This window comes from Triticum aestivum, chromosome 3A (genome assembly GCF_018294505.1).
Source record: "Triticum aestivum cultivar Chinese Spring chromosome 3A, IWGSC CS RefSeq v2.1, whole genome shotgun sequence".
NCBI lineage: Eukaryota > Viridiplantae > Streptophyta > Magnoliopsida > Poales > Poaceae > Triticum > Triticum aestivum.
The window spans coordinates 172,805,657-172,816,963 of record NC_057800.1 but is presented as its reverse complement, the minus strand read 5'-3'; the positions used below and the strand labels follow the sequence as shown (position 1 = coordinate 172,816,963).

At 48.9% G+C, this 11,307-nt stretch overlaps 2 protein-coding genes across 2 annotated transcripts; both read right to left on the bottom strand.

The window, feature by feature from the left end:
- Positions 1 to 17: 17 nt before the first annotated feature.
- LOC123060846 (probable metal-nicotianamine transporter YSL1) lies at positions 18 to 2,586 on the bottom strand. Its single transcript, XM_044483703.1, has 5 exons — positions 2,103 to 2,586; positions 1,856 to 2,019; positions 1,676 to 1,773; positions 1,261 to 1,582; positions 18 to 1,158 (listed from the first exon to the last, which is right to left on the bottom strand). The coding sequence occupies exons 1-5, from the start codon at positions 2,584 to 2,586 to the stop codon at positions 19 to 21; spliced, it is 2,208 nt and encodes a 735-aa protein (XP_044339638.1). The 3' UTR covers position 18.
- Positions 2,587 to 2,707: 121 nt separating this feature from the next.
- On the bottom strand, positions 2,708 to 5,153 carry LOC123060848 (uncharacterized protein At4g28440). The gene is made up of 2 exons (XM_044483705.1): positions 4,780 to 5,153; positions 2,708 to 3,193 (listed from the first exon to the last, which is right to left on the bottom strand). Exons 1-2 carry the CDS (start codon positions 5,027 to 5,029, stop codon positions 3,006 to 3,008), a joined length of 438 nt encoding a protein of 145 aa, XP_044339640.1. The 5' UTR covers positions 5,030 to 5,153; the 3' UTR covers positions 2,708 to 3,005.
- Positions 5,154 to 11,307: the final 6,154 nt, after the last annotated feature.

The following is an 11,307-nucleotide window of genomic DNA, read 5'->3' as shown; positions in this document are numbered from 1 at the left end:
TGTCAGTACTTGTCTGTATCATCGTGAGGTAGTCACTTTGGGTAGGAAGTGCTCCCGCATTATCTTGTTCTGATGACTAGACAAGAACTTCATGCAGATGGGTGGCTCGATTTGGAAAATTGAAAGTAATGCTGATGGCAATGCCCAAAGTCCATCTCCACATATCAAACCTGATGCTACTACAACTGCAAGCATATTTGCGTTTTTCTTATCTGTTTTCTTCCAGATAACTAACAGTAGACTCCCCAAGGCCATGTCTATTGCAATATTCGGTGCGATTAAGAATGGAATTGCCATAGCCATGGCGTTTGGAATGTAGTTACTTGCCTTCCACTTCCTTGCTTTGGCTACTGCTGACAGGCAATCCAAGCAAAAGGCCATAAGGAAGAAAGCTATACAGAACTCAATGGAGTGCTTTGGGAGTATCTTGGTTCCTTCAACACTTAAAACTGCGAGCCCACGGTATGCGGTGGCCAAGGGCGCCGAGAATACCGATCCAGCTTCTCCCAGATGCTCTTTGCCAACAAGTTTTTCGAAGGACAGGAAGACAAGCGGGTTGATCAAGCAACCAAGTGCAGTCCCAATTACTTGGCTTATGAACATTGACAGCGGCGAGGTGAGTGTTAGGTATCCTGTCTTGAAGTCATGCATGAGCTCAGCAGCATTGCCAATGATCATCAACATGACACCACAGGCAGCAAGACCGGCAATGGCGCCACCAGATGCTTCACCAACCCATGCCCCAACAAGGAATATAGCAAGCTTCGCATAGACGGATGCCAGGGACCAGTCACACAGTCCAGAAGCATATGAATTGCAGAATGCCAAGATGGGAGCGACAGCGTATAATAAGGCCACATGGTAATATCGCATCTGTGGGAAGATACGTGGAACAAAGATTGCTGAGACGGCTGCGAAGAGGATGTAGCCAGCAACCGAGACATAGCCCGGCAGTCCTTCATTCAGAAAGATCTTGTTCCTGCGACGCTCATCGTAGCTAAGAGCTGTTTGTTTATCTGAATTTCCATCGGCTGGTATGTTGGTACCGCCGGGATTCCGTTGCTGGCGATTCATGTGGAAGTGGTTGGCAGCCCTTATGGTGATTGAACCCAGTTGGAACAGGCAATCCCCGAGCACCATCGATATGCCCATGGGCACCTGTTTCATGGAAGCAGCAAACATGGTCAGCGAAGTGCGAAGACTGAAACATCTGATCAAGTACGAACCACGGTGAAGTTCAGATGGAATTCTGTCACTAACCTTGTATCCATTGATTCCCCTGAAATTTGTCGGCGAAGGATCGTTGTACCAGTCCCCTTTCTTGCTCTGGAGGGTTGGCCACAGGAAGAAGGAGGTAATGATAGATCCGAAAAGCATGGAGAAGTTGATGAGGACAGGGCAGATCATGCCCACACCGACGAGACTCGCGGAGAAATCGAAGTAAAACTTCTGCTTGTATGCCTTCAATCCGAACAAGGGAAAATCTTGGAAGCCGCAGCCGCTCCCTCCCGTGTAAACCCACTGGAAGGATGCCCACATGAAGCTTCCAACAACGGCTTTGGACATGGCCAGCACCTGCCTCCTAAGGAGGGGAGGAGAGAAAACATTAGTGCCGGTTAAGCTTACAAACGGCATAGTGAAGAGCCAGCAGGTTACAAAATGGCATTGTATCTACTTTGCTGTTGCGGCTCCCGCTGGCGTGTGGAAGCTGTTGACGATTCCGGCGATAGCTGAACCAGATGGATACATCAGTTTGTAGTCCAGTATCATGAGCTGCCAAACAATGGCGAAATGTCTCAGTTTTTTTTATAGCAAAGGCATGGATCAAAATAGTGATCGGAAATGAGTTCATCACCTTCCGCAGTGGGAGGGTGCAGAACAGGCTGGCGAAGGTGACGAGGCCGAGGAAGGCCACCACGTTCCCGGTGTGCAGCGTGTACACGTCCTTGCCGGTGCCCGTCCCGCCGGCGGACTTCGCCACCGTCTCGGTCATCGCGAGCAGGTAGGTCGTGAAACCACCTGCAAATGCAAAATCACGGCCGCCGGCTGAGCAAAAACCTGGTGGAAATGGCCGTGTGCGTGGACGGGCGGACGTACGATACCGTAGAAGGAGAGGGTGGAGCAGGAGATGATGCAGGTCTGGAGGACGACGTTCTCCTGCCTGGTGAAGGGCTGCGAGGCGACGCCGAAGCGGGCCAGCAGCCGCGTCCACGACTTGATCACGAAGAAGCCGAGGAGGCTCGCCACGATGTTGAACGTCGGGCCGACGCCGGCCGTCAGCCCGATCCGCATCGACATGAAGCTCAGCACGGCGCCCAGCACCGTGCTCACGGCCACCGACCGCACCGTGACCTGCCGCCACCACGGCGGTGGCGGCTGGCCCGCGAACGCCACCTCCACTGATGGCTCCTCCTCGCCATCCTGTCCGGCAGCGACGGCTGCTGCAGTTTCTGCCTCCTCCGATGACCGTGGATGCCGGTGACCAGCGACGGGAGCCATGTTTGCCTGAGGCCTTGCCTCAGCCGCTAGTTTCGTTTTGAGCACGTTCGCCAAAAGTGTTGGCCTTGCCTTTTTTTTAACCAACATAAGCGTTGCTTTTTATAGCCGTAACATGTCTGGAACAGCAGATGACTGTTGTTTTACCGGATCTCCACGAAAATTCTGTTCTGGACACGGCAAATATAACATCAACACAACGTAACAGCAATTCAACACAACATGTAATGGCAGTTCATTCCGTTTGATCTCTAAAGCTCAGCGCAACATGGCGCCACGCTGAGCTTGTTCCATTACAACAGCAATACAAGCAGTGCCAAGAGGAATCACAATCCAGTAAGATGCATGGAAAGCTCAGTTTGATCCATCGAACATTCTAGCTCAAGTGATACAATCTTGATCTTATCTACTACCACCATAAGAAATAAACAAGCTTACCAACGGCTTGACAATATTCATTCATAGTGCTTCGTTTTTATGGCGGGAAAAGGGCAGGGAAACTTCAACAATTACTCGGCCACGTTAACCAGCTCGTACTCTACTTGCGACAAGTTGTTCTCTTCATTCACAGTAAAGCTGGCAGGTTCTGTAGCTTCTACCCGCCCCCACTTGTCCACCGCAAGCCTCATCGAAGCTTTGAACATGTCAATTTTAGCATTGCGCAAGATGGCTGTAGCACCAGCCTTCAACAGGTCAACTGCACAGGAAGAGCATACCATCAGTCCATAGTACATGCATCATCATGAAATAGAGTAGGAATCATGACCCCATCCCCTATACTCTTCAATGACCATGAGCAACTAAGAAGATGTATAAGATCTGAAAATGATAGCATGCATAACATCAAAAGGTGGTAGTCCTACTGCTGCTTATAATAGCCACTGGGTTGTAAGTTCACCATGCAATTTATAATTAACAGATGAAAGAAGTGAAGCTATTAGGATGCTTTTCTCTGTGATGCATGACATTAAAGGAAAAAGAAATTTGTACTATCAATATGGTATGACAGACTGTTGTTTCCAGTTGAAGACATGGAGACAAAGGAAGATCTAGTATCAAAAATATTGTCAGATGCAGTTCATGCATATATGGTGAAATAATAGCTCAAGTGGACACTGAAAAAGAATGCACCACCTGCACATATAGAAATATAGTACCCTCACTTGGATTCAAATAAACAATAGCACAATACAAGATTGGAAAAGAGTGTTGTGCTGTTTCGGAAATTGGGAAAACAATATAAGGTCCAAGTCAATCCAACTGCGCAGATGGCCACTGGCCAGCAGAACTGTAGAATGGCAGGTAATGGTAGTGAACTACTTTTGTTTGGCATGCAGCCTTTTTTAATCAACTATCCATCAGTTAATTTTGCTATTTAGTTTTCATAATTACTTCCGAATGAAACCTAATAAATTTTCTGTACAGGCCAACAAACAAACAATAAACAACAACAAAGCCTTTAGTCCCAAACAAGTTGGGGCGGGCTAGAGGTGAAACCCATAAGATCTCGCAACCAACTCATGGTTTTGGCACATGGCTAGCAAGCTTCCACGCACCCCTGTCCAGTTCTTTCGTGATACTCCAATCCTTCAAATCTCTCTTTACGGACTCCTCCCATGTCAAGTTCGGTCTACCCCAACCTCTCTTGACATTCTCAGCTCGCTTTAGCCGTCCGCTATGCACCGGAGCTTCTGGAGGCCTGCGCTGAATATGCCCAAACCAACTCAGACGATGTTGGACAAGCTTCTCTTCAATCGGTACAGGCCAACAAAAACTGGTTTATTTTCAGCAGAGAAATTTTTAAGAAGCTATTGGATAAATTACTGGGCAGATACTGATCGCCGCATTTTGTGGCAACGGGCCTGGCGGTTGTCTCAGGTCGTGCAGGAAACGTTCACCAGGAACTTGTAATCTGATTCGCAACGCTGGGAAATTGTAGTGCCTTGTACACAGAAAGGCGCTTTCCCTTTCATGCTGTTTTGGCATCTGAAATGTACTGCCTCCGTTCCAAAATATAATCTGCAGTTTGACTACTAAAATTGTAATACCAACCATCCAGATAATTCACCATAAAACATATGGCCAGATGGCCTAAACTGTAAAACGAAGTGACAACCACAAGATTTACACCTCTTATCCTATCGTCGCCACTATAAAGCTACACAAATTTCGAAGGACCTAACCATCATCTACGAATCCAAACAGACTAGCGCCAGAAGACCGGGCCCTAAGAAATCTACCAAAGGCACCATATGCAAGGCCAAGGAGTGGCAACCCAATCACCTTGGTCGTTGCGGGCAGTAAAGATGATGGAGCCGGTCTCGTCGCCCACGAGGCACTCCGCGATGCGGGGGGCGCGGGCGGAGGAGGAGGCGGGCGCACCAGTGCGCACGCGGCCAGGGACGGGGTTGGCGCTGACGACCTTGACGATGAGGGTGTGGCCGTTGGTGCCCGGCTTGAGCTGGTCCACCTTGACGAACACCGGCTTCCTGAGCGCCGGCTTCTCGCCGCCCTGCGCCGCCGCCGTCGACATCGCCGGTGGTGGTGGGGTGGTGGTTTTCGGATCGAGTCGTGGCTGGGTGGGGGTTTGCGGTTGCGGGGGTGGTTGGGAAACCCTAGAGTTTCGGTGGGGAGCTGGGAGTGGTGGTAGAGGGAGCAGACGGCAGTGAGGCTTGTTGTAGTGCGAGCTTCGGGCTGTAAGAATTGGGCTGAGCCTGATCCATTAGAAGATAATGGGCTGCATAGTTTCAAATTGGCCTAGTAAATGATCCAATAATTTTGAACGTTAGATCTAGAGGGTCTTTTTAGGGGCACTGATGTGCGCCGATGCGCCGGCAGAACAATACGGCCGGTCGTACCGTGGACGTACGATACGTTCCATAATAGCCGTACGATTGCTTCTTCCCCAATTGCTTCGCTGGTAAAAAAAAAGTCATGTCGTCTGTTCATTCCCACTGTCTCGTGATCTCCCATACGCCAGCCAGCTCGCCGGTCGCCCTCGTCCACGACGCTGCCGTCCTCGTCGCAGCCGTCCACCCTCGTCTCGCCGACCACCGTCCTCATCGCAGCCGTCCGCCCTCGTCCCTGCCGGCCACCATCCTAGTCACCAGCCCCAACCACCGCCGATCGTCCTTGTTGCTTTGCCCCGTGCAACAGCCGCACCCCGCGGTTGAAGCTCTTGTTGAGACCGTTGTAGCTTCGGTTGCGACGACTGAAGCTCATCGGCATGCTCGTCGCCGCTCATCCCCGGCGTGCAGCTTGCAACAAAAAATCGAGCACCGGGGGAGATGCCCGATGCTACAACCGACGACCAAAAAAGCTACAACTAGCGATAGGAAAAGCTTCAACCGGCTACGAAAAAAGCTTCAACCAGTATACGACTGGAGCTATGGATGACCAAGAAAAGTTATGACCGGTGACAGGAAAAGCTTCATCCGACTATACAAAAAGTTTCAACCGTGGAAATGAAGCCATGGACGAAAAACGAAAACTTGTAACCGACAGTTATAAAAGTTACAACCGCATTGAAAAAAGCTTCAAACTTCTTATCTCAGTTGCGACCCCGCGATGACGATGACGCCGTTTTGCTGCAACCGTAGTAGATTTTTGCTACCATCGGCGATTGAATTTGCTACAACCGGTTCCAGCAAAATTTTGCCGCGGGGTGTAGTCCTGTCATGGCTGGTTGCAGCTCCGGCGAGGTAGGCAGAGCTCCGATGCATGCGGATCCGCGCGGATCTGGTCGAGGGCGGCCAGATCGGCTGATTCCCATGACGGCGGCGCCCCTGGGAGGCCTCCGGCGCGGGTGACGGGTTGACCATGGCAACAGGGAGAGAGAAGAGAGAGATAACCGAGAGGAAGAAGAGAAAAGGCAGGAGGGAGAAGACGCACGTGGGTGGGCCCCCCATCCTACGTGTCACTAGGCGGGGCGTGGGCGCGTTTGCGCGTGGACGCGGCCGGTCGAATCTTCGGCCGGTGCGCCGTTGCCAAACGATTCCCTTTTTTAGACTGTATGTTTTGATACAACATTGGACGAACGTGGCACCTTGGATCAGATGGTTGAATGGCTGATCTCATTTGGATGAGTGTTGCTATATACACATGACAAATTTGTGGCTGATGCATGGACGATCCTACGAGGCAGCGCCAACGGTGCTCGAAACATACGAGCCTTTCCAAAGAGGTTTTACCTTCTACATAACCCCCCCCCCCCACACACACACACAAACAATACCTTTTGTCCTGCGGAAAACCCGGAAACCTTCTCGAGGCGATTAGGGTTACACGCGGGGGTGCTGATGGCTCCGGCCAATCTGGTCGGCGGGGCGCAAGGTTTTCTGTCGGGATTTTGATGGCCGGTCCATTGGGACATGAGGAGTGAGGGAGGCGGGTGCCTTGTCGCATAAGACGGGAGGGATCGACTCACAAAAGCACTTGGGAAACTTGATATCACAGATGAAGAAGTCACTCCTTTGGTGATAGATGATCGCGGTGACAGGGAATAGCGAAAGTGGATGGTGGTTAGAAAGGTTCTTCACATAAACATACTCCATATCCAGACCATCACCAATGCCCTTCGCCCGGCATGGGGAAACCCCAAAGGTTTGGTTTTCAAATCAATAGGGGACAACATCTTTATTGCTGAGTTTGCTACACAGAGAGATCATGATTGTATGTGGGAAGGATCCCCTTGGCACATTAGCAAGCATGCAGTAATCTTATATGAATTTGTTGATTGCATGAGGCCGTCGGAACTTGATGTCTACTACGCAACTTTATTCTTATAGACACGCATTGGGCCTCCAAGTGCAGAGTTTTGTAGGACAGTGGCAATTTTCCCTCAAGTGGATGACTTAAGGTTTATCAATCTGTGAGAGGTGTAGGATGAAGATGGTCTCTCTCAAATGACCCTGCAACCAAATACAAGAAATCTCGTCCCCAACACACCCAATACAATGGCAAATTGTATAGGTGCACTAGTTAGGCGAAGAGATGGTGACAAAAGTGTATATGGATGGTAGAAATATATTTTTATAATCTGAATAAATAAAAACAGCAAGGTAACAAGTAGTAAACGGGCACAAAAACGGTGTTGCAATGCTTAAAAACAAGGCCTAGGGTCCGTACTTTCGCTAGTGCAATCTCTCAACAATGCTAACATAGTTGAATCATATGATTATCCCTCAAAGTGTAACGAAGAATCACTCCTGAGTTCCTATTAGCGGAGAACAAAAGATAGGAATTTGAAAGTGCGTTAAGTCGACTAGAGGGGGGGTGAATAGACGATTTTTATGAATTCTTCACTTAGGAATTTCATGGTGAGGAAATTTCTAAGCGAAGAACTACTTGCAGCGAAATAAGTACTCAGATGCAGACATGACATAACATAAGCATGGGCATCATGATGAATTGGAAACAAACACATAGTACAGAAAGCGTAAGCATAGGATACAACAAGGTGAAGACAAACAGACTGAAGAAATTGAACTGAGGAAATTGAGAAAGTCTTCAGCCAAAGCCTTTAAACAGATATGAACAAGCACACAACACAGTAATGAGGAAATGAAAGGGTTGAGGAAATAGAACCAGTTAGCTCGGTGAAGACAATGATTTGGTAGACCAGTTCCAACTGTTGTGACAGTTGTACGTTTGGTTGGAGCGGCTAGGTATTTAAACCTGAGGACACCCAGTCCTCACCGTATTCTCCTTGAGCTAAGGTCACACAGACATCGCCCAATCACTCGTGGTAAGTCTTCAGGTGACTTCCAAACCTTCACAGACTTGGTCACCCGGCAATCCACAATTTTCTCTTGGATGCTCTAGACCATGACACCTATTCGTTTGGAGGATGCATAGTCCTCAAAGGTAACAAGCATCGGTTCCACACAGGAACAATCTCTTCAGTGATGCTCAATCACTTTGGGTTTGTAGGTGTTTGGGTTTGGGTTTTCCTCACTTGATGATTTTCGATCAAAGTCCTCGGGGGATGGGATGCTCTCAATTAAAAGTGTCAGTTTCTCGCGGAGCAGCCAACCAGCTAGTGGTTGTAGGGGGCGGCTATTTATATGTTGGAAATATGCCCTAGAGGCAATAATAAAATGGTTATTATTATATTTCTTTGTTCATGATAATTGTCTATTGTTCATGCTATAATTGTGTTATCCGGAAATCGTAATACATGTGTGAATACATAGACCACAACACGTCCCTAGTGAGCCTCTAGTTGACTAGCTCGTTGATCAAAAGATAGTCATGGTTTCCTGACTATGGACATTAGATGTCATTGATAATGGGATCACATCATTAGGAGAATGATGTGATGGACAAGACCCAATCCTAAGCATAGCTCAAAGATCGTGTAGTTCGTTTGCTGTAGCTTTTCTGAATGTCAAGTATCATTTCCTTAGACCATGAGATTGCGCAACTCCTGGATACCGTAGGAGTGCCTTGGGTGTGCCAAATGTCACAACGTAACTGGGTGACTATAAAGGTACATTACAGGTATCTCTGAAAGTATCTGTTGGGTTGGCACGAATCGAGACTGGGATTTGTCACTCCGTATGACGGAGAGGTATCTCTGGGCCCACTCGGTAATGCATCATCATAATGAGCTCAATGTGATCAAGTGGTTAATCACGGGATCATGCATTACGGTACGAGTAAAGTGACTTGCCGGTAACGAGACTGAACAAGGTATTGGGATACCGACGATCGAGTCTCGGGCAAGTAACGTACCGATTAACAAAGGGAATTGTATACGGATTGATTGAATCCTCGACATCGTGGTTCATCTGATGAGATCATCGTGGAGCATGTGGGAGCCAACATGGGTATCCAGATCCCGCTGTTGGTTATTGACCGGAGAGGCTTCTCGGTCATGTCTGCATGTCTCCTGAACCCGTAGGGTCTACACACTCAAGGTCGGTGACGCTAGGGTTGTAGAGATATTAGCATACGGTAACCTGAAAGTTGTTCGGAGTCCCGGATGAGATCCCAGACGTCATGAGGAGTTCCGGAATGGTCCGAAGGTAAAGATTTATATATAGGAAGTCCAGTTTCGGCCATCGAGAAGGTTTCGGGGGTCACCGGTATTGTACCAGGACCACCGGAAGGGTCCCGGGGGTCCACCGGGTGGGGCCACCTATCCCGAAGGGCCCCATGGGCTGAAGTGGGAGGGGAACCAGCCCCTAGTGGGCTGGTGCGCCCCCCCTTGGGCCTTCCCCTGCGCCTAGGGTTAGAAACCCTAGGGGTGGGGGCGCCACCCTTGCCTTGGGGGGCAAGGCACCCCCCTTGGCTGCCGCCCCCCCTAGGAGATTGGATCTCCTAGAGCCGGCGCCCCCCTAGGCACCCTATATATAGTGGGAGGGAGGGAGGGCTGCGCACCCCAAGCCCCTGGCCTCTCCCTCTCCCTCCCGTGACACTCCTCCGTCTCCCTGCGCTTGGCGAAGCCCTGCCGAGATCACCGTTGCTTCCACCACCACCCTGTCGTGCTGCTGGATCTTCATCAACCTCTCCTTCCCCCTTGCTGGATCAAGTTGGAGGAGACGTCTTCCCAACCGTATGTGTGTTGAACGTGGAGGTGTTGTCCGTTCGGCACTTGGTCATCGGTGATTTGAATCACGTCGAGTACGACTTCATCAACCCCGTTCTCTTGAACGCTTCCGCTCGTGATCTACAAGGGTATGTAGATGCACTCCTCTCTCCCTCGTTGCTAGATGACTCCATAGATTGATCTTGGTGATGCATAGTAAATTTTAAAAATGCTACGTTACCCAACAGTGGCGTCATGAGCTAGGTCTATGCGTAGTTACTATGCACGAGTAGAACACAAAGCAGTTGTGGGCGTCGATATTGTCAATTTGCTTGCCGCTACTAGTCTTATCTTGATTCGGCGGCATCGTGGGATGAAGCGGCCGGACCAACCTTACACGTACGCTTACGTGAGACCGGTTCCACCGACTGACATGCACTAGTTGCATAAGGTGGCTGGCGGGTGTCTGTCTCTCCCACTTTAGTCGGATCGGATTCGATGAACAGGGTCCTTATGAAGGGTAAATAGAAATTGGCAATTCATGTTGTGGTTTTGGCGTAGGTAAGAAACGTTCTTGCTAGAATCCTATAGCAGCCACGTAAAAACTTCCAACAACAATTAGAGGACGTCTAACTTGTTTTGCAGCAAGTGTTTTGTGATGTGATATGGCCAAAGGATGTGATGAATGATATATGTGATGTATGAGATGATCATGTTCTTGTAATAGGAATCATGACTTGCATGTCGATGAGTATGACAACCGGCAGGAGCCATAGGAGTTGTCTTTATTTATTTATGACCTGCGTGTCAACATAAACGTCATGTAATTACTTTACTTTATTGCTAAAGCGTTAGCCATAGTAGTAGAAGTAATAGATGACGAGACAACTTCAAGAAGACACGATGATGGAGATCATGATGATGGAGATCATGGTGTCATGCCGGTGACAACGATGATCATGGAGCCCCGAAGATGGAGATCAAAAGGAGCAAATGATATTGGCCATATCATGTCACTATTTGATTGCATGTGATGTTTATCATGTTTTACATCTTATTTGCTTAGAACGACGATAGCTTAAATAAGATGATCCCTCGTAATAATTTTAAGAAAGTGTTCCCCCTAACTGTGCATCGTTGCGAAGGTTCGTTGTTTCGAAGCACCATGTGATGATCGGGTGTGATAGATTCTAACGTTCGAATACAACGGGTGTAAGCCAGATTTACACACGCAATACACTTAGGTTGACTTGACGAGCCTAGCATGTACAGACATGGCC